At 44.2% G+C, this 23866-nt stretch overlaps 1 protein-coding gene across 2 annotated transcripts in view; it reads right to left on the bottom strand.

The window, feature by feature from the left end:
* Nucleotides 1-23866, bottom strand: part of fanca (FA complementation group A) — a 151310-nt gene that overhangs the window by 70029 nt on the left and 57415 nt on the right. For both annotated transcript variants that reach the window (XM_033035659.1, XM_033035660.1), the window contains exons 14-23: nucleotides 21462-21595; nucleotides 17744-17854; nucleotides 15248-15343; nucleotides 14947-15006; nucleotides 14113-14201; nucleotides 10699-10759; nucleotides 10531-10580; nucleotides 9228-9304; nucleotides 7050-7157; nucleotides 4295-4428 (exon numbers count right to left, since the gene is read on the bottom strand). In XM_033035659.1, coding sequence (XP_032891550.1) covers nucleotides 4295-4428; nucleotides 7050-7157; nucleotides 9228-9304; nucleotides 10531-10580; nucleotides 10699-10759; nucleotides 14113-14201; nucleotides 14947-15006; nucleotides 15248-15343; nucleotides 17744-17854; nucleotides 21462-21595 — 920 coding nt within the window. The remainder of the gene's footprint in view (nucleotides 1-4294; nucleotides 4429-7049; nucleotides 7158-9227; nucleotides 9305-10530; nucleotides 10581-10698; nucleotides 10760-14112; nucleotides 14202-14946; nucleotides 15007-15247; nucleotides 15344-17743; nucleotides 17855-21461; nucleotides 21596-23866) is intronic.

The following is a 23866-nucleotide window of genomic DNA, read 5'->3' as shown; positions in this document are numbered from 1 at the left end:
CTCCGTCTCGCCTCCCCCGTGCGGCCGCACTGTGATGGGCTGTGTGTCGGTCGGACGATGGCGAAGGCCGACTGATTGCTGCCGGTGGTCGGACCCCCAGATGGCCAGCGGTCTGTATTAATCCGCCCGATCGGCTGCTGAGCCAGGGTCGCCCCTGAAACACCTCCAGCAATGAGCTGGATATTCCCGCTGTCAAAGAGCGGCGGCGGTCACCTGCCGCCTCTGATTAACTTGCAGCAGCGGCAGATCGAGTCGGTAAAGAGTTTGCACAGTGGGTGAATGCGGCGCTCCGCTGCTAGGTGGCATCGCCCCCGCTATCACCCCCCCTGGGCAGCATTGCCCCAGCTATCCTCCCTTCCCCCAGTGGCATCGCCATCGCCATCGCCGCTATCCATCCCCCCACCTAATTAACCAGGTTCCTGAATGTAAGAACTATTTTCATGTAACATTTTTGTTTTTAAATCAGTAACTCTTTTTTGAGTTTTAATGCCGACCCCATCCTGTGGGAAGGGCTTGTGGCAGCTGGTTTCACAGTGCCTTCATTGTTGGTAGGTGCTGATCTTTCACCTCTGCTCCACCCGGCGCTGCCGACACACAGCCGGTCACAGTTCGGCCGCACGGGGGAGACGAGGTGGAGGGCGGCCGTGGCCTTGGGAGAGTGGGGGCTGCCCTGAGGGATGCACTTCTTCGGCCGCTTACAACTTGGTGCTTGGGTTCAGATTGCCCAGTCACCTATGGCTTGTGTGGGAAAATGACCCCCACCCTCCGTCTCCACCGGCCAGTGATGTGATGGACTCGGGAGTCTGGACCAATCGCTGACATGTCCCGCCCCCCCCCGGGAACATCATGTCCTTTATTTGACTTTTTAGCAGAGCGGCCATTCGGTGAGTTGGCCTGTAGGCAGAGCGGCCTTTTGGTCAGTTTGCTTTTAGGCGTCCCACCCTTTCTGTTATTTGGCGTTTCGGCTTTGTTTCCGTTCGGTTATTTGGCTTCCACTTCTTTGCTTCGTCCTTCGACGTCACGTCTGGGTACCCAAGCAGCATCTCTGGAGAACATTAGATAGGTACCATCTTCTGAAGTATCCTAACCCGAAACATCACCTGCCCATGTTCTCCAGAGGTGCTGCCTGACCCGCTGCATTTGTTACACATTTTTAAATAATAGTCAGACTTCCATGGAGGTAAAGGTTTTATATGCATCGGTACACTTAGATAAAATGGGTATTGACACCAACAGAATAACAATTTATAAGGAATGTATTGTATTGTGTAAAAGAAAAAAACACAGAATAAAGACAAGCCTATGTGTTCATCTCACTGATCAGTCCCCAATCCTTTCCCACTCTCCCCGCTGCAGCTTCTCCCCATGTTTGATTAAGAGTCTCAGAATCATACAACACTGAAACAGGCCCTTCTCAACCCAGAATGTCACATATCCATGTTCTTCAGGGTTGCTGCTTGACCTGCTGAGTTACTCCAGCATTTTATGTATTAACCAGTATCTGCAGTTCTTAGTTTCCATAGATACAACAGTGGTGATTGAGAAGCTTTTAGATAGGCACTTGGATATGCCCTCCCATCTCCCTATCACCCCCCCCCCTTCACCTGTATCCACCTATCACTTGTCAGGCTTTGTCCTGTCCTCAACCTTTCTTCCAGCTTTCTCCGCTCTGCTACAATGAGTCTGAAGAAGGGTCCCAACATGAAATGTCACCTATCCACGATCTTCAAAGATGCTGCCTGATCTGCTGTTCATCCTGCACCGTGTCTTTTTGTTTTGAGGTCAGTTTATTTTACATAGAAAACGTAGAAAATAGGTGCAGGAGTAGGCCATTCGGCCCTTCGAGCCTGCACTGCCATTCAATATGATCATGACATTACATTTGCCACAACGGCCTGTTTCTGTACAGTACGTTTCTATATTCTCGATGTTCTATTGATAAGAGAAATATCAATATGGTTATATTGTCTCTTCTGAATTCTAAACAGATTTTGATCCCTTTAACTTTTAAAGAATTGGAATTATCGATGAATAAAAAACTTCATTCTGACAGTGTTGCACATACACTGTAGGAAAATATCTTCATATCTCCTTCCAGACTTTGACTACCTCACCTTTCAAGCTAAATAGAGTGAATTCTCTTTCCCCTCAAAATGTCTCAATTACAGCTTAATTTTCCATGGAAAAAAATAAATTCAAATTATCCCAATCTTTCCACATGATTTAAATGATGGTAAGAATTATTCCTGTTACTCTTCCATGAATTATTTCTATTATATGTAATAAATCTTTGGTGAAAAAGATTATGATATCACATGACTGGTTTTCCTCATCTTGCGACACGTCAAGAACCTCCAAACTAATTTCAGATGATGTTCACCAGACAGAGATATCAGTGCTATGTTGCAAAGATGTATGTGCTTATGCTGCAAGTAACGCAGATGAAATGAAACCATTTGATGAGGATTTCCACTCAATTTACAGCATACCATAAAAGTGTCATCCACTTAATTCAGTGCCCTCATATTGCGACACAAAATATGACTGATAAATTATATTGAAAATGTTATTGAAGCCCAATTCTTCTCCTGTAAAGCCTTTGGTAATGGCAACATTTTGTGAGATGCATTCACATTCACAATAAAATTAATCTTCCACTTTTCAAGTTGACATCAATCAAACAGACATTGATCTGGCAACGTTTAAGAAAGAACTGCAGATGCGGGAAAAATCAAAGGTAGAGAAAAATGCTGGAGAAACTCAGCGGGTGAGGCTGCATCTATGGAGCGAAGGAATAGGAGACCCGAAACGTCACCTATTCCTTCGCTCCATAGATTCTGCCTCACCCACTGAGTTTCTCCAGCATTTTTGTCTATCTTTGATCGTGCAACGGTTCCCTTGAGAAACAGTGTACGGCCTGTTTCTGTGAGCAGCAAGAGGCAAGGGCAATCCCACAGTGAACAGCCTTGTATACTGCTTCTCAGCCAATCATTTATGAAATGGCAGTAAAAATCAACAGGAAAGAATGAATTGATTTATCCATCCTATAGAAAAACTAATAACAATCACTAATGATGCCTCACCAAACACCCACTGCCTATCAGAAGCAGCAAGAAACCAAAGTAGATAAACATCAAAGCTAATTTGGTGTTTATCTAGGGAAGGAGAGTGAAGGAAAGGAAAAAGGAAAAACCTCTCATCCCATTTAGAACTCAAACTAAGCTCAGAGACCTCTGACTGCAATTAGTGGCATTGTCTATCTGTTTGTACAGCACTATATGCAGTGGATCATGTGTAAGAAAGAACTGCAGATGCTGGTTTACACTGAAAATAGACACAACATGCTGGAGCAAGTCAGCGGGACAGGCAGCATCGCTGGAGAGAAGGAATGGGTGACGTGTCGGGTCGAAGATGGATCTCAACCCGAAATGTCACCTATTCCTTTTCTGCCTGATCCGCTGAGTTACTCCAGCTATTTGTGTCCACTCTCACTTTAGATGGGTCAAATGTGTTAAATGTGTGACTACAAAAGTTAGATTACAAACTAAAGGAGACAGATTCCTTTAAGGTTGCAGTTCGGCAAGGGTGCTGGGGGTAAGGAAGGCATGCAAGGTTGCTGCCCCCATTTCAAATTCCTCCTCAGGTTTCAGGCAGCATAGCAGTAGAGTTGCTGCCTTGCAGCGCCAGATACACAGGTTCAATCCTGACTTCGGGTGCTTGTCTGTATAGAGTTTGTACGATCTCCCCATGACCTGCATGGGTTTTCTCCGAGATCTTTGGTTTCATCCCATACTCCAAAGTCGCACAGGTTCGTAGGTTAATAAGCTTGATATAAATGTTAAATTGTCCCTAGTGTTTGTAGGGTAGTGTTGAAGTGTGGGGATCGCTGGTCGGAGCGGACTTGGTGGACCCAAGGGCCTGTTTCCGTGCTGTATCTCTAAACCAAACTAAACTTTGTTTTCTCAACCACTTTATATTTTCAAGGAGTGGCAAAATAAAAATCAGATAAGCACAAAACCTGATTAAATACTTCAAAGCAGTATGGAATCTTGAGTACAGGCACATAGCCCTGATGAAACAATTGAACAGTTAAACAAATGAAATGACTGAATAGCTACGTTATCCGATAGGTTGTAGCAGAATAAAAGCTCTGAGGTTAAACGATTTTTCTCTTGCGCACACTCACCTTCGCTACACAAAGACACACCCAGAAAGTGTACACACACCCATCTGGTATTATTCACAAATGCCTCTTGAACCAATTATTTAAAATCAAAACCAAAAGAAAACTCACCTCCATTTCCAGAGGCCCAAGACTATCCACAACAGTATCTAGTTGGATTGGTTTATCCATCGCAGTGCAATTGTCTTCATCGTCTATCATAGTTTTCAATTGACCACTGATTACAGCAATCTGAGCTGAAACAACTGGAACACAAACAAAAGTACAAAATCCGCTTTCTGCTGAGGCGACAATGCATGGACCCAATGTTCCTGTTAAATACAGGTCAATCCAGGATTCCACCTGCCATTTGTAAGCTGTGCTCTGCCCCTTAGCCCAGCAAGTAGTCTGAAGAAGGGTCTCCGCCCTAAACGTCACCCATTCCCACTCTGCAGAGATGCTGCCTGTCCCCGCTGAGTTACTCCAGCTTTTTGTGTCTATCCTCCAGTAGTCCACAGGACCTTCTCTCGCTACTGAGTTTGACTTGGTGCAGGATCAACTACCATTCAACCAACTGGTGATTTACAGGGGAACGTAGGTAAGGAAAGGTATGTGTGTTTGCTTTAATTGTTCTCATTCTCAAAAAGTGTTCCTGCTTTAGTTTAAATTTTTTTTTTTCCATTTCTCATTTCTTGTAGAAGGGTTTGGAAAATATCTGAAAATATATGAAAATGGACAACAGGTAAAATTGGAGCGGAGGGTTCAATATGGAACATTAACTCGGTTTCTTAATTAATATCTGTCTGAAGAAGGATCTCGGCCGGAAACGTCACCAATTCCTTCTCTCCAGAGTTACTGCAGCTTTTTGTGTCTACCTTTGATTTAAACCAGCATCTGCAGTTCTTTCCTACACGGTTTCTCTTTCCACAGATTCTGCCGGACTTGGTTTCCACCATTTTCTGTTTTTATTTCAGACAGGTGGGACGAGTGTAGCTGGGACATGTTGGCCGGTGTGGGCTTTAGGGCCGAAGGGCCTGGTCCCACACTGTATCACTTTATTTCCAGAATCTGCAGTTTGGCATTCAGTTTTCAGAGTTTTGTGGACACGGGCTTGTTTCGATCTCCCCACATCATTCGACAGCCTGCAATTGCTCAACTCTCTGGTGGAATCTCCTCATGTCCCAGCCACCTACAGAAGCATGAATGGGGAATGCAAGTGGAGGGCCAAGGCCACAAGCCTTACTCAGCAAAACCCAAGCACTTTATCTCTCTACATCATCGTCTAGATCTCTCGTTTCCCTTATCCCTGAACATTGAAGGGTCTCGACACGAAACGTCACCTATTCCTTCTCTCCAGAGTTGCTGCTCCAGCTTTTTGTGTCTATCTTCGGAATCCAATTTAATATCTTATTAATAACATCAGGCACATGTTGAATACAACATGGGTAGTATTCTCTTTTAATTGTGCCTTGCGACCTTCAAGATTATTTTCCTTTCTATTCCTATATCTTAGTGCTCTCTATCCAGAGAAGCATATTTACCTCCAGAGTATCACTTAAAGGGTGCAGAGATACAGAATCACAGGGCTCTAGGTTTGAAATTATCAGAACTTAATGTTTCAACTAACAGCAGAAGGATAGGAAACAAGTCAAGTGTAACACGGGTAACACCATTAAGTTCAATGTGAATGAACATGGACCTCCCAGGCCAATAGTACCTAGGGCATAATCTCACAATAAATGGTCACTCGTTTGAACTCTCAACTTAACTATGCTTACAGAGTTATTTGAGCAGAGGGATCGAGTGGTCCAAGTACATGATTGACGAAGCACAGAGTCTCTTGCTCAGAGTAGGTGAATCGAGGAGCAGAGGATATAGGTTTAAAGTGAAGGGGAAAAGATTTAATAGGAATCTGAGGGGTGACTTTGTCACACAAATGGCGGTGGGTGAATGGAACAAGCTGCCAGAGGAGGTAGTTCAGGCAGGGACTATCCCAACATTTAAGAAACAGTTAGACAGGTACATGGATAGGACAGATTTAGTGGGATATGGGCCACATGCTGGCAGGTGGGACTAGTGCAGCTGGGACATGTTGGCTGATGTGGGAAAGTTGGGGAGAAGGGCCTGTTTCCATGCTGTATCACTCTATGACTGACTATTATTCAGGTATTGGGGTAAACTAATACATTGTTACCATTCGCTACTCGAGGAATTAAATACTAAAGTGGGAGTTAATATTTCAGTTGTAAAAGTTTTGCTGAGATCATATTCGAGGTACAATGTAAAATGTTGTTCTGCTTATCTAAGAATGGATGTGAAATGCTTTTGAAGCAGTTGGGAGAGATTTTACCAGAATAATACGTGATGAGAACAGTCATATGAGGAAAAGTTGGATAGGCTCGGCTTGGATCTATTGGAGTTTGGGAGGGGGAGAGAGGGATTACGACTGAACCATACAACGTTCTGACGGTAACAACAGGGTAGATGGGCAGCAAAACTATTGTCTTGTGGATATATCTGGAACTAAGGAACTTCCTCAAAATTATTAAATATTTTTACACCAGAGGCAGAGTCTTGATAAGTAAAGAGATGAAAGAAGGTTACCAAGGATCGACAGGAATGCAGATCGGAGGTTACAATCAGATCACTCTTGATGTATTAAATGGCAGAATTGTCCCAAGGAACAAAATGGCTTCCATTGCTTGTATTTTGTCCATTCACATCAAAAACAGATGTTAAAGTTTCTTCTTAAAAATCACCAATGCTATTAGCCTCTTAACTCTTAGGTCAAGGGAAATCTGCACCCAAACTCCTCCACTTTTTTCTCAAATGTAGTTACAATTATGACACGACCACAAGTGTCATTCCAACACCACGCCTCTCCTACCATCAGTTTTATTTGGATCGATGGCCACCTTCCTTAGCTCTTCTAGAGCGGCTGACAAGACTTCAATCGGCTCTCTTCCATGATCCATTGCCTCAAACGTAGAAACACCTAATTTCAAAATGATAAATTAATTTTAAAAATCTACATTTTATGCTATTTCATTACAATTTTAAGATTCGATTTTCAAGTACATCAATCTACAGTTTCAAGCTTCACTTAAAATTGCCAACAATATACTCGCAGATGACTTCTAATGAATATATACGTAAATATTCACCACTATATCTGTTTAGCATTTAATGCCTCTGGTTATGACTTTATAAAATGTGTGCACTATAGTTATCCCATGGCCCAGAACATGAAGTGACTGGTGAACTGCCAGCAATTATTTTTATTAGAAATCATAAACTTGTGCAAATGCCTGTAAATAAGGATAAAAAACGGCTAGAGAGGAGAGAGACAATAGACAATAGGTGGAGGAGTAGGCCATGCGGCCCTTCAAGCCAGCACCGCCATTCAATGTGATCATGGCTGATCATACCCAATCAGTACCCCGTTCCCGCCTTCTCCCCATATCCCCAGACTCCGCTATTTTTAAGAGCCCTATCTAGCTCTCTCTTGAAAGCATCATTGAAAGCATCATCTCTCTTTGAATTCAAGACCACAAGGTAAATGTGCTGTGAGATAAAGTGGAGGGTCAGGATGAAGAGTTGGGGTAATGGAGCACCCACAAGGAGCAGGAGTTGGTGGAGAAAAACCAAAGAGAGTTAAGAGTAAAAAAGTAGGAGTTTGGATTTGTTGAAAGAGACAGAAGGAAGGATGAGGTTGAACCAGTATTTGAAAATGGTGAGAACGTTGGGGTGATTTACAATCTCTTTTTTCGGCACATTCTCCTTCTGGCCACTCACCACCAGACAGTCACCCTCCTCTATGTACAGATGCTGCTCAGTGGGAAAGCGGAGAATGTGCAGGGGGCTGCTGCAACTGGCATGGCATGCTTCACCAGATTAAAATACAGTTAATGTGATGAATTAACCTGCACGGGTGCCACCAATGGAAGAAGAGTAACTGTGTGCGAATGACAAATAGGCTTTAATATTGTTGGACAACTGAACGATTTTCATGATTAGTACGGGTGTCGGGGTTACGGGGAGAAGGCGGAATAATGGGGTTAGGAGGGAGAGGTAGATCAGCCATGATTGAATGGCGGAGTAGACTTGATGGGCCAAATGGTCTAATTCTGCTCCTATCACTTATGACCTTATGAACAATACTGGGGAAGTGTTTGACACTGGCTGAAAGAGAGAACCAAACGACGTTCTCAATGAATGAAGGAGGACATTACTATTACTCAACTTCAACAGCAAGGAAACAGGCACTTTGGCCCACCGAGTCCACACCGACCAGCAATCCCCGGACACTAACACTATCCAACACACTATAGAAACAACTTTTACATTTACCAAGCCAATTAACCTACAAACCTGTACGTCTTTGGAGTGTGGGAGGAAACCGAAAATGTCGGAGAAAACCCATGCAGGTTACGGGGAGAAAACGTACAAACTCCCATTTCTAAGCTACTCCCTTATTGCCAATCACCTTGCAACTGACCACTGAATGGACATGACCTGCACCTGTCCCATTACCCAATCCTCTCCCAGGCAAGGTCAGGACAATCACCTGCCCAATATTCATATCATAAGTCATAGTAGAATAAGGCCATTCAGCCCATCAAGTCTACTCCACCATTCAATCATGGCTGATCTATCTCTCCCTCCTTACCCCATTCTCCTGCCTTCTCCCCATAACCCCTGACACCCGTACTAATCAAGAATCTATCTATCTTTGCCTTAAATATATCCACTGAATTTGCCTCCACAGCCTTCTGTGGCAAAGAATTCCAGATTTTTCTCCTCATCTTCTTCCTAAAGGAATGTCCTCTAATTCTGAGGCTATGACCTCTAGTCCTAGACTCTCCCACTAGTGGAAACATCCTCTCCACATCCACTCTATCCAAGCCTTTCACTATTCTGTACGTTTCAATAAGGCTCCCCCCCCTCCCTGATTCTTCTAAACTCCAGTGAATATAGGCCAGTGCTGTCAAACGTACATCATATGTTAACCCATTCATCCCTGGTCCACATCACAATCTCACGGAGGTTTGCGGACGAGTCTAACCTTCAAGCTGTTGCTGCTTCTCTCTGTTGCAGGCGTGAATATAGCTTGCGTACATGGTATCAGGTATTTTATCTGCCCTGATGAAGGAAAACAAAGGGTTGACCAGCCATTAATTGCAGCATAAAGCAGAAAAAAATACAATTATATACTACAACAATCACTGATTGAATGACACACAGTAAAGCTGCAGACTGCATCACACATTCACAACTGTCGATTGTCACAACTTGAATTCCAAGGATAACAGAATGACAAATCGTTCACCGACCCGAGCTACCAGCCCTCTTCAGTGATGATCCCCGACTGCCACCCCTGCCAACTCTGCCCTCCAGCCCAGTCACAACATTTGTGTCACCTCAAGCCAAGCCACGGCATCCTCAACTGAAGCTCTGTGGGCAAACATCAGAAAAGCCCAGAGCCACCCGCCCATGCTATCCGATCCAGATCTCCTGATGCCATTTCCCAGTCGACGGAGATTTCAACGTGCAGGAGCATCTTACTTGCACGCCATCATCTAACACAAAACACTATAATAACCATCAACACATTAAAAAAGATACAGCTTGGAAACAGATTCTTCAGCCCACTGAATCCATGTTGACCATCAACCACCTATTTACACTAATCCCACTTAATCCATTATTTTATCCTCCCCCACATTCTGGTGGGGGTGAGGGAGGAGGAAAACAAATGCAGCCTAGCAAATGGCACCCTCTTAATCCGCACATTAACACTATCCTACACACACGAGGGACAATTTATAATGACACCAAACCTACGAATCTGTACGTGGGAAGAAACCCATGCAGGTCACAGGAAGAACATGCAAACTCCGTACAGACAGCACCCGTAGTCAGGGTGAAACCCAGGTCTCAGGCGCAGTCAGACAGCAACTCTACCACTGCGCTATTATAATTAACCATTCTCATCCCTACCACCCACCCACCACCCCCCCCCCCCCCCTCCACCCCACAACGTGAACATGGAAACACTCAGACTTCATCCCTAGGCTCCTTTATTATTTATTAATCAGTAAGATGAAGTTCCCATTTCCCCATTTCTACACACCACTTAATGGCATGCAAGTAAAGCCACCATCTTAAGCTGAATTATGAATAGATTTATACCTTGTAGATACACCGCAATTATTTATTCAGCAATTACTACATTCAAATACTATTTATCGGAGGGAATGATGGATGCCACGCAAATAGAGGGTTTTTTTTCTTGGTAATTGCTTTGTCCCTTTCAATGGGACAATGGAGATGATCAGATCACTTCAAGGTCCAGAGTGTCAACTTACCTTTTTAAGGAGCCAATAAAGGCCATGTGTGAATCCAGTGAGTCTGGCAGCTGTAAATAATGGTACAAGTCATTAAAATTCAACTATTCCACATTTTGTGGAGAAATGTCAAAATTCAATGAAGCTTTGTTGATCACAATTAAACTGCAAGGTACAAGAAATACCAACCACTCGAGGGGCAAGCAGAGCAGGCAGAAATCGTGCCAGGTAATACGGTCTTCGGAAAATGCTGCAAAACAAACAAATAAGCTCAGCTTTGAAATTGTATTGTTTATTAGTTTCGAGAGACAGCGTGGAAACAGGCCCTTCAGCCCACCGAGTCCGCACTGGCCAGCGATCCTCGCACATTAACACTATCCTACACACACTAGGGACAATTTACATTTATACCCGGCCAATTAACCTACAAACCTGTACGTCTTTGCAATGTGGAAGGAAAACGAAGATCTTGGAGGAAACCCGCACAGGTCACGGGGAGAACGTGCAAACTCCGTACAGGCAACACCAGTTGTCAGGATGGAACCCGGGTCTCTGGCACGGCAAGTGCTGGTAGGCAGCAACTTTACCGCTGCACCACCCTTGTCTGTTGTAAAACTGTTCATTTCCAATAATTTACAAAATGTAGCTTATGAATTCAGCAGAAGGTCAATATGAACAATGTGTAGGAAGGAACAGCAATTGCTGGTTTAAACCGAAGATAGACACCAAAGCTAGAGGAACTCAGCAGGTCAGACAACATATCTGGAGAAAAGGAATGTGCGACATTTCGGGTCGAGACCCTGCTGTGACCCTTCAAGACTATGAACAATGTTGTTAAAAGAGCATATCTGTGGCTGGGTATCTGTCAATAGACAATATAGACAATAGGTGCAGGAGTAGGCCATTCGGCCCTTCGAGCCAGCACCACAATTCAATGTGATCATGGCTGATCATCCACAATCAGTACCCCGTTCCTGCCTTCTCCCCATATCCCCTGACTCCGCTATCTTTAAGAGCCCTATCTAGCTCTCTCTTGAAAATATCCAGAGAACCGGCCTCCACTGCCCTCTGAAACAGCAAATTCCACAGACTCACAACTCTGTGTGAAAAAGTGTTTCCTCATCTCCGTTCTAAATGGCTTACTCATCTCCGTTACTAAATGGCTAAATGGTTCTGTGTGCTGAAGCAAAGCAAGAATTTCATTGTCCTATCAGGGACACATAGCAATAAACTCACTTGAACTTAAACTGCTGCCCCTGGTTTTGGACTCCCCCAACATCGGGAACATGTTTCCTGCCTCTAGCGTGTCCAAACCCTTAACAATCTTATATGTTTCAATAAGATCTGTCACAGGAGATTTACCTCCCAACAACCAAAAGCCTTTCCACCATCTATAAGTGACAAGCCAGGAGCAAGGAGGAATACAGGCTGGATGAGTGCTGCTCTGACAATTCGAGAAGCTCAGCTGAACTCACTATCCTGAACCCTGATCTGATTGCTACACCAGTGACACAAGTAAGCTGCACTACAAAGTGCTCTGCACTTATTTACCTTTTTATTCTGAGGTTTTTAAAAACAGGAGTTTAATTTTTCATTCCAGGTGGCGCAACGGTAGAGTTGCTGCCTCACAGCACCAGAGACCCGGGTTCGATCCTGAACACGGGTGCTGCCTATGTGGAGTTTGTACGTTCTCCCCGTCACCTGCGCTGGTTTTCTCCGGGTGCTCCGGTTTCCTCCCACACTCCAAAGACGTGCGGGTTTGTAGGTTAATTAATTTCGGTAAAGATTGTAAATTGTCCTGTGTGTGTGTAGGATGGTGTTAGTGTGCGGGGATCGCTGGTCGGTGTGGACTCGGTGGGCCGATGGGCCCGCTTCCACGCTGTATCTCTACAAGGACACCACAGGAGCAGTATTGAACAAAAATATGCAGGCACAGGAGACTACAGTCTTGTAGAAGGGTCCCAACCCAAAACATCATCTGTCCGTTTCATCCCCAGATGCTGCCTGACTTGCTGTATTCCTGGGTCTGGATGTAGTACGCTGAACAGCTTTAGGTAGAGCATCACTCAGCACTGGACAATTTTTATACTGGACAATTTTTACATTTATCAAGCCAATTAACCTACAAACCTGTACGCCTTTGGAGTGTGGGAGGAAACCGAAGATCTTGGATAAAACCCACGCAGATCACGGGGAGAACGTACAAACTCCATACAGACATCACCCGTGGTTGGGATCGAACCCGGGTCCCTGGCGCTGCATTTTGCTGTAATGCAGCAACTCTACCGCTGCGCCACAGTGACTGCCCTCAGCCCTAAAACTTGTCAGTCAACACGATTTTCTGATGGAAACATGAGGTACATTCTGATGGAAACATGAGGTATATGGGGGAAGCTGCCACTGATCCAAACCCACGTGCTTGGGTACAGACTGGGAGCTCCATAGAGCAAGGTCTGAAAGTTGCGTCTGCCCATTTAGAAACTGAACTCGTGTCTACCACTGAAGTCACCAAGAGGCAGCCTATCAAGGAAAAACAGGATAACTGGGAGAACACAAGGAACTACATGCCTATCCATATCCTCCAGAGATGCTGCCGGACTCACTGAGTTATTCCAGCACCATGTGTTTTATGCAGCATAACACACAAACCACCATCCATTCCATTGACTCCATTTATACCTCACACTGTTTCGGCAAGGCCAGCAGCATAATCAAAGACAAGTCGCTTTTTCTCTCTCCCATCGAGCAAAATGTATAGAAGTGTGAAAACACACGCCTCCAGATTCAGGGACAGTTTCTTCCCAGCTGTTATCAGGCAACTGAACCATCCTACCGTAACCAGAGAGCAGTCCTGAACTACTATCTACCTCTTTGCTGACCCTCAGACTATCCATGATCGGACTTTGTTGGCTTTACCTTGCACTAAATTTTATTCCCTTATCATGTATCGAAACACAGTAAGTGGCTCCATTGTAAGCATGTATTGTCTTTCCGCTGACTGGTTAGCACGCAACAAAAGCTTTTCACTGTACCTCAGTACACGTGACAATAAACTAAACTGAAACTGAACTGTGGGACTCTGGTGATAATAATATTGGGAATGAGTCTTGGCTGAAGACACTGACTACAGAGTAAAGAAGGGGCATTGATGGAAAGAAGTATGGGCAACCGTAAACTGCGGAGATGGAGGAGGACAATGCGGTCACACAGTGGCCAGCTGTGACTTGGTTTTCAGTCACCTTTTGCATCAAGACAAGGGGTAGCTGTGCAAAATGTGAGAATTCAAGCACTTGGGAAAGAAATGCAAGGCAAGTTCATTGTGGCATGATTGGGGAGAGATACTGGACAACAGTAGATGACAGTCATTAAAAAGATTGGGGGAAGGTACCCGAGGACAGGGAACAACTTAATTTATCTTTGTAAGCACATGGTGAGCATATGACTCACATTTAAATGATATCTGGAGCTGGTGAAGTGGTAGACATGTGGACAATGCATTTGGAAACCACTTTCTCCATACCCCTTTGCAGTCCACGTGCAATGCTGCACAACCGATTTTTACTTCAGGTAGACCTTGTCACTTGAAAACTAACCATACCATACCTTGCCTCCATTACACTGGCTGGGATTTTCCCAGTGGTTTCAAATATTTGAACAGCTTTTTCAACATCTTGCAGAGCTTGACAATGGGGCTGTCGAAAGAGATTTAAACAAAATTAATCAAAGCAAAGCAGAATATTTCCTTTCTGATACTTAATTGTTATCAGCCAAGGCTTTCCCCACATGGGATTTTATTGTGGACATAGAATTTGCAAGACGCAATGTTGTCTTTGAAGGAACAGTCCAAGAGTTAGCAAATCAAAGGCTAGAATTTTTGCCCAAAAGGTTCTTCTTTTACAATAGTCAATAAATGTTAAGCAATAATTGGGAATAGGTGGAATTATTTGCCACAGAAGGCAGTAGAGGCCAAGTCAGTGGATATTTTTAAGGCAGAGATAGAGAGGTTCTTTATTAGTATGGGTGTCAGAGGTTATGGGGAGAAGGCAGGAGAATGTGGTTAGGAGGGAGAGATAGATCAGCCATGTGTAAGGAAGAACTGCAGATGCTGGTTTAAAATCGAAGGTAGACACAAAATGCTGGAGTAACTCAGCAGGACAGGCAGCATCTCTGGAGAGAAGGAATGGGTGACGTTCCGGGTCGAGTCTGAAGAAGGAACTCGACCCGAAACATCACCCAATCTTTCTCTCCAGGGATGCTGCCTGTCCCGCTGAGTTGCTGCATCTATGATAGATAAGCCATGATTGAATGGCAGAGTTGATGGGCCGAATGGCCCAATTCTACTCCTATTCCTTATGACCCGATGACCTTATGATCTAGTACTCGTGCCAGTTCTTTGATTTAGCAGTGTTAAACCTGTCTGCCTATTCCTGTACTGACCTTAGGGGCTTCATGGGCTGTTGATAGATCCTCATATAGACCCATATCCTCAATTGACACCTGGAAATAGAGGTTACAGAAACCAGACAGAATTAATTGTTATTTTGCAATGAAATTGTTTATTTTTAAAACATGTTTATTTTTGTATATCAGCAATTTTGTTATTCGCACGAGTCATAAATTAAAGTAAAAAGATGAACTGTAAACCACATTCAGCAGGGTTGTTTTTACTGTGAAAGACGACAAATTCTGCTCGTCAATCCTGCCGTGGACTTGACAGGGATTTGACTTTGTCACCAACCTGGAGATCTGCCAGTCGGGTTTTAGCCAGTGACACGTACTCCAGAAGTAGAGCTCGATATTTCGATGGCACGTATGGAGGATGCAAAATATGGACCTGTGTAGCAGAGAGAATGTCATTGGCGCTGCAACAGAGTGTAGCTGGGGCTGTTTATTGGAAGAATTTCATTGTTCTCTCTGGGACATATGACAATAGACAATAGGTGGAGGAGTAGGCCATTCGGCCCTTCAAGCCAGCACCACCATTCAATGTGATCATGTCTGATCATCCCCAATCAGTACCCCGTTCCTGCCTTCTCCCCATATCCCCTGACTCCGCAATAAAGATCATCTCGGACCCCTCCCATCCAGCAAACCACCTTTTCCAGTCTCTCCCTTCAGAGAGGCGCCTGAGGTCACTTGCCACAAAATCCACCCGTTTTAAAAACAGCTTCTTCCCCTCAGCAATAAGAACACTCAATTCCGTCCAATAACAGACAGCACTAAGGACTCTTGATGTATATAGTGTCTTGTCTATGGTCTTTGTCTGTTCTTTTACACTATGTTCTGTTGGTGAGATTTGTGATTTGTGATGTGGTATGGATGCACTTTATTACTATGATCTGTGTTGTTATATGTGTTAATGTGACTAAAGCAGTGTACCATCATGTACCAAACCCAAATACCACCAACCCTGGTTGCGTGGCAAATAAAGATTCTATTCTATTCTATTCTATTCTTCAAGAGCCCTATCTAACTCTCTCTCTTGAAAGTATCCAGAGAATCGGCATCCACCTGAGGCAGAGAATTCCACAGACTCACAACTCTCTGTGAGAAAAAGTGTTTCCTCATCTCCGTTCCAAATGGTTTACCCCTTAAACTGAATAGCAAGAATGTCCTTTCTCAAATTAGGGGACAAAAACTGCACACAATACTCCAGGTGTGGTCTCACTAGGGCACTATACAACTGCAGAAGGACCTCTTTGCTCCTATACTCAACTCCTCTTGTTATAAAGGCCAACATGCCATTCGCTTTCTTCACTGCCTGCTGTACCTGCATGCTTACTTTCATTGACTGATGAACAAGGACCCCCAGATCCCATTGTACTTACCCTTTTCCCAACTTGAATGTGTAGGGGGTCGGTGCATGGTACCAGAATGGGGAGTGGGACTAAATTAATGGATGGGGGTGTAGGGCTTCTAGGAAAGGGGACAAAAAGGGCAGAATGGGAGGTGGATTGGAAGGAGAGAGAGAGGGCAACACAGTAGGTTAGGGTCACTGGATATTGGAAAAGTTCATACCATAGTTTCCATAGACCATGGTGGAATAAAAGGTGTTGTCCCTCCAATGCAAGGGTTCCCAACCTGGGGTAAATTTACCCCAGGGAGTAAATTTGTTGATTCTGGATATTCTTTCTCATTGACTGACTGTGTTTGGTTCTGGTATCTGTTCATCATTAGTTATTCATAAATAAGTGAAATAACATTGTTATGTGCTATTAAAGTTGCCAGGGGTAAAGGGGACGAAAAAGGTTGGGAACCCCTGGTCTAATTTAACTAGATAAGATGATGAAACAGTTGTTGTGCCTGTGATAGGTTGTAGATCTAAGTCACGTACGTTCCCTCTGTTCTTTCCACTTTCTTCCTCTGCAACTTAAATCCCACTTTAACCAGCTCTGATGAAGGGCCCTTGCCTAAAACTGACTGTGTTGCTGTCCTCTATGATGCTGCCCTACATCCAGTATTCTCTGCATTATGTCCTGGACTTCTCGCATGTGTAGTTTTAGTTTAGAGATACAGCACTGAAACAGGCCCTTCGGCCTACTTAGTCCACACCGACCAGCCATCCCTCCACATTCACACTATTCTACACAATTGACAATTTACATTCATACCAAGCCAATAAACTGTACGTCTTTGGAGTGTGGGAGGAAACCAAAGATGTCTGAGAAAATCTACGCGTTCACGGGGAGAACGTACAAACTCCGTACAGACAGCACTCGTAATCCGGATCGAACCCAGGTCTCTGTGCCTGTAAGGCAGCAACGCTTCTGCTGTCGTCCCTTGGTGTAGCATAAAATGTATTGGCGTAGGATAAAGATTGATAAATAAGAGTCTCGACCCGAAACATCACCCATTCATTTTCCCCAGAGAAGCTGCCTGGCCTGCTGAGTTACTCCAGCATGTTGTGTCTCATTTCAATTGGGTTCCCCTGTGGCTCAAATACTCAAGAACTGAAGGTCAGACAAGTCAGTAAATATCCTCACTCGTGTTTATCGATGAGAACAAATGGCTTTCAAGCCAGTATGCTTTCCCAAGCATTACACACTGATCCCTACAACAAGAAACAAACTCCGTACAGACAGCCCCCACACACGGGATCGAACCCGGATCACCGGCGCTGTTAGGCAGCAACTCCACCGCTGTACCACCATTTAGTTATTTTTGTTCCAAATAATTTATTAATACCGAGATATCGGACCTCAGCTGCTGCCTGAACTTCAATAAACCTTCTTACCTTTAAGTATTGCACAGTTTCAAATGGCACCATGTCCGTCAGGAACTTCAGCAGGAAAATCAGAGCCTTCTTACTGCCACCATGGTAACCATTCGCAGACCCAAAGGACTTCTATTAAAAAGGGGGAAAAAACAACCTTACTTTTGGAGATAGACACAAGTAACTCAGCAGGACAGGCAGCATCTCTGGAGAGAAGGAATGGGTGACGTTTCGGGTCGAGACCATTCTTCAGACTTTGAGATTAATGCCATTTTATCAGCAGCTGACCAAATTTCTGACTAGAGCAGTGTTATAAAATCCTCAAGGATCTATTTATTATTTTTTATTTAAAACATTTTTTTTTTTTTTAAATTAGAAGTAAGTAATGATCTCGATCCGAAAACGTCACCCATTCCTTCTCTCCAAAGATGCTGCCTGTCCCGCTGAGTTACTCCAACATTTTGTATCTACCTTAGAATTAAACCAGCATCTGCAGTTATTTCCTACACATCCAACCTGGCATGATTTGGATGAAGGGATTCAAAGTAACATTAGCAAATTTGCAGATGACACAAAGCTGGGTGGCAGTGTGAACTGTGAGGATGATGCTATGAGAATGCAGGGTGGCTTGGACAGGTTGGGGGAGTGGGCAGATGCATGGCAGATGACGTTTAATGTGGATAAATGTGAGGTTATCCACTTTGGTATCAAAAACAGGAAGGCAGATTACTATCTAAATGGCGTCAAGTTGGGAAAAGGGAAAGTGCAACGGGATCTGGGGGTCCTTGTTCATCAGTCTATGAAAGTAAGCATGCAGATACAGCAGGCAGTGAAGAAAGCGAATGGCATGTTGGCCTTTATAACGAGGAGTCGAGTATAGGAGCAAATAGGTCCTTCTGCAGTTGAACAGAGCCCAAGTGAGACCACACCTGGAGTATTGTGTGCAGTTTTGGTCCCCTAATTTGAGGAAGGACATTCTTGCTATTGAGGGAGTGCAGCGTAGGTTTACAAGGTTAATTCCCGGGAAGGTGGGACTGTCATATGCTGAGAGAATGGAGCGGCTGGGCTTGTATACTCTGGACTTTAGAAGGGGAGGGGATCTTATTGAAACATATAAGATTGTTAAGGGTTTGGACACGCTAGAGGCAGGAAACATGTTCCCGATGTTGGGGGAGTCCAGAACCAGGGGCCACAGTTTAAGACTAAGGGGTTAGCCATTTAGAACGGAGACGAAGAAACACTTTTTCTCACAGAGAGTGGTGAGTCTGTGGAATTCTCTGCCTCAGAGGGTGGTGGAGGCCGGTTCTCTGGATACTTTCAAGAGAGAGCTAGATAGGGTTCTTAAAGATAGCTGAGTCGGGGAGTCCAGAACCAGGGGACACAATTTAAGAATAAGGGGTAAACCATTTGGAACGGAGATGAGGAAACACTTTTTCTCACAGAGAGTTGTGAGTCTGAGGAATTCTCTGCCTCAGGTGGATGCCGGTTCTCTGGATACTTTCAAGAGAGAGAGCTAGATAGGGCTCTTGAAGATAGCGGAGTCAGGGGATATGGGGAGAAGGCAGGAACGGGGTACTGATTGGGGATGATCAGCCATGATCACATTGAATGGCGGTGCTGGCTCGAAGGGCTGAATGGCCTACTGCACCTATTGTCTATTGTCATCTGTTTTATCCGATAGGATTGTCTACAAAAATAGGGTCCCAAAATTAAGTGACCGCTTTGCAATTGTTTGAATAATAGCAACAAATTGTACAAAAAGCAGATTTTAGGTTGTTTTTTTTAATATAAATCACAGCTTCCACAACTTCCCTCCTGCAATAAATAAAGTTCTATCAAACCAACCAATTGAAGCCAATCTCTTCCCAAATATTTATTTGTATTTACGTGGTGTTGCATTGCATAACATTGATGCAACAAACTGGTCCAGCATTGATTTTCCAGAATGGAATGAATAATGAGAAATGAAGGATCATGACATACATCTTAAATTGACTTGAGCAGACTCGGTCTCAGAGTAACTCAGCAGGACTGGCAGCATCTCTGGAAAGAAGGAATGGGTGACGTTTCAGGTCGAAAAGAACTCTTCAGCCCTCGAAGGGTCTCGACCAGAAACGTCCTGAAGGGGCTCGACTCCAAAACGTGCACCCCCCCCCTCTCTTCATCCCTCCCCCACCCAACGTTCTCTCCAGAGATGCTGCCTGTCCCGCTAAGTTACTCCAGCATCTTGTGCCTATCTTTGGTTTAAACCAGCATCTGCAGTTCCTTCCTACACATTGTCTCAGAGTGCCATGCACCATACATCTTCAATTACTTTCCTAATAACACCAACTTGTCTTCTTAAACTAAGAACACTCTCCCACTTTATCCTTTCATTTATTTTGGAAACGCTCAAGATTTTCTCCATGCACATCAACAATTATGCCAACAATTCCCAGCCTGAATGAGCAAGATCATAGCCTCATACTTTATTTTGAAATGATTAATAAAATGATTAATTTGCAGTCATTTAGAGTAAGATCACAGAATTAAAGTAATTGCTGGAGGGATGTGGATGGACATGACTTTTTTTCCCCCCAGAGTGTCTGAAATTCTGCCAAGAGCCCCTCCTCAGGTTTAAACAGCACTTGATGGGCCGAATTGCCTAATTCTGCTCCCAGAACTTACGAAGTACTGATAGACTGTGGGATTGGATAACTCAGGATAACTCCACCTGGACATACCTGATCTCCCTGTTGCCAAACACTAATTCCCATTCCCACACTGACCTTCCTAGGCCTCCTCCATTGTCATAGTGAGGCCAAAGACAAATTGGAGGAACAGCATCTTATATTTTGCTTGGGCAACTTACAACCCAGTGGTATGAATATTGATTTCTCTAACTTCAAGTAACCCTTGCGTCCCCCCCTCTCTTCATCCCTCCCCCACCCAAGTCATACCAACTTCAAAGGCGTCTTGTTGAGTCTCATTGTCGGCAACTCGATTTCACCTAGGCCACAGCTAACAATGGCCTGTTCCCTTTATCATCATTCATTGGTTCTATATCTCTCTCCATCCCCGTCTACATCTCTCGTTTCCCTTTCCCCAAACTCTCAGACTGACAAAGGGTCTCGACCCGAAACAGCACCTATTCCTTTTCTGCAGAGATGCTGTCTGAGCCGCTGAGTCACTCCAGCTTTTTGCGTCTATCTTTGGTTTAAACCAGCATCTGCAGTTCTGTGTACTATGATTATATTATTGTCTTGGAGGTAAGAAGAGCATACTTTTCATTTCAGGTGTGTTGCATTCCGAGGGGTTCACACATTCCAGGGGTGTTTTTAGTTTAGTTTTTAACTTTAGTTTATTGTCACGTGTACCGAGGTAGAAACATAGAAAAATAGAAAGCAGGTGCAGGACATTCGCCCCTTCGAGCCAGCACTGCCATTAAATATGATCACGGCTGATCATCCAAAATCAGTACACCGTTCCTGCTTTCTCCATTTATCCCTTGATTCCGTTAGCCCCAAGAGTTATATCGGACTCTCTCTTGAAAACATCCAATGAATTGGCCTCCACTGCCTTCTGGGGGAGAGAATTGCAGAGGTACAGTGAAGGGCCTTCATTGTTGCATGCTATCCAGTCAGACAGACTATACATGATTGCAACCAAGCCACCCACAGTTTGCAGATGCAGGATAAACAAAGTAACATTTAGTGCAAGATAAAGTCCAGACGTGCTTTGTCCAAACATCCAGGCTTACCTTGAACCATTCCGAATAGCTGATGAAAACTGCCGGCCCCTCCACTGCGGCCTGTCGTACAAGCAGGAACGCAGTGATGATACTCTCCAACTCGTAGTTTTCAAAGGAATTTGCCAGTAGATTGGCCAGCAGCTCTGGGGAAAAAGATGAAAAAACGATCCCCAGTAAAAATTTGACCTGATGAAAGTAACAGTAACCACTGAATAAGATGAAGATACTGGTTTTCCGTTGCTGAAAACCACTGAACCGTTCGGATGTCACTGAATGTACGGTGTGGGACGGCTGCCCTGCCAGTAGCGTGTTAGTCATTTTTACTTTTTTTGTTTTTTTAGTGTGCCCAAATGTTTGTTTTAATGTCTCTTGGTGTGTCGTGTGGGGGGGGTGGTGAGGGGGGGAACTGCTTTTGTTCTCCTCCTCCTCGGAGAGGCGACTTTTTCCATGTTGCCTCCCTCGCGGCCTAACACCAAGGATTGGTGCGGCCTTTCCCGGAGACGGGCCCGGAGCTTCAGCAGCGGGCGCAGCGTGGATTTTTCATCACGGTGCGGGCGAGTCTTCGCCAGGGGTCACCAGAAGGGAGTGCTCCGATCGCTGGCCCTCCGACTGTTATATCCTGAAGCTGCGGTCCGCGGTGCCTGGGATCCCTCGTTGAGAACCCCGGAGGAGAAGAGCTCCGACCGCCAGCACACGGCCTACAACAGCTTGCAGCCGAGGTGTTTCTAGCCGCGGGCACGGCGGGGACTAGCCATCCAGAGCGGGATCCCTCGCCGGGAATGCCTGGATAAGAGCTCCGACTGCCGGCCTGCGTTCAAGCCGCGTTCTCTGGTAGGGAAGCACTGATTCGGGACTTACCTTGCCTGCACATCTGGCCGCCCGCAGTGGCGACTGCGGAGGTTTATGGTCCCGACCACGGGGAAAAATGGAGGAGGACTGACTGAACTTTGTGCCTTCCACCACAGTGATGAATGCTGTGGTGGATGTTTTGTGTTAAATTTTTTATTGTGTATCGTGCGTTCTTTTTTATTGTACCGCTGCTGGAAAATTCATTTCACTGCACTTCATTGTGTATGTGACAAATAAATCTGACTATTGACTATTGATTGACGACTCGGGATTCCTCCAGGAATTCCAGGTGCTTTACAAACTCAACTACCATTTTAAAACCACAATTTCATCACTCACAATATATCAGGTCAGCCTCGACACGAAGTGTAGGTATGTTACAAAACTTACCTTCAGCGGCACTACAGTTCTATCGCTGCCCGTGTGCGCGACTTTGGCGCCTTTGAGAGGGGGGGGGTTTAAAATGCTATTTTTCTGCAGCCTATTCAAATCGATCTCTGTCAGGCTGTTTAGTTGCTAAAGAAAAATCGCTTCGACTGACGTTTTATTAAGTTTATTAAAATTAGCGCTAGATCATTTAATTGCTGGAGTAAAATTAAAATCATCCTCAAATGCCGTCAACGGGACGGATCTCACGTAGGGGACAAGGCAAGGTATGCCATTTATTTTTTCATATAAACTTGCTTCTTAGGATGCCTTTAATCAAAATTTCAAGTTGCGAAAATGTCATTATGTAAATATACGAACCGGCAGTATTTTACCTGCCGTTATGGGGTTTAAATTCACTGCAACCGCAACGTTCCAAACCAGCACGTTCCACAAAATCCCATTCGCAAGATGATTTAAATGCCCATTAATTTACAGGAAAATTCCTTCCATTTGGCCTATAAATTCATGACAATGAGATTTAAAAATCATGTTATATTGTGAATTCGTGTGTGAATGTTATTTGGACACTTAGGCCTTTTAAAAATGTTAACCTTTTCTAAAGAAATGGAAAGATGTTTAGATCTAGTAATTGAATTTTGTAATTAGCTCCAATTGGGTAACTAACTAATTATATGCTTTAATCTCAGGTCATCCAAGTAAGATTGTTTCATATTTGTTTCAGAATGCTTCAATCTATAATAACTGAACATTTCATTCAGTTCTCTTAATTTTTAAGAAAGTTATGGGCTTTTGACTGTCCTTGATCACAGCTTTTGTGTTGAGTCAATGGAAAAGCAATAGGGAACAAGATGCCAATTTCTGAGTATGAAAATGACCATAATTTTTTTAATACTGAAGATATGAAAGTGAATTAGGTGTCAAATTAAACTTCTTTTTATGCTTTATCTGATGGGATAAATTGCAGACTTGATTTATTAAATCTCAAAATTTTATAACATTGCAACTAAGTGCAGAATACAGATCTCACACATAATATTTCAAAACTATTATTTAAGAGCCCGTCCCACTTGGCCGTCATTTACGCGACAGGCCGGTAGTGACTGACACGCGACGGCCGCGACCGTCATCATGCGCCCGCACAGCCATCTGGAGCACGTGACGTCATTTGAAGATGG

Source organism: Amblyraja radiata, chromosome 17, assembly GCF_010909765.2.
Source record: "Amblyraja radiata isolate CabotCenter1 chromosome 17, sAmbRad1.1.pri, whole genome shotgun sequence".
In the NCBI taxonomy this organism is placed as follows: domain Eukaryota; kingdom Metazoa; phylum Chordata; class Chondrichthyes; order Rajiformes; family Rajidae; genus Amblyraja; species Amblyraja radiata.
Note: the sequence above shows the minus strand (reverse complement) of the source record. Positions and strands in the feature narration are given on the sequence as shown.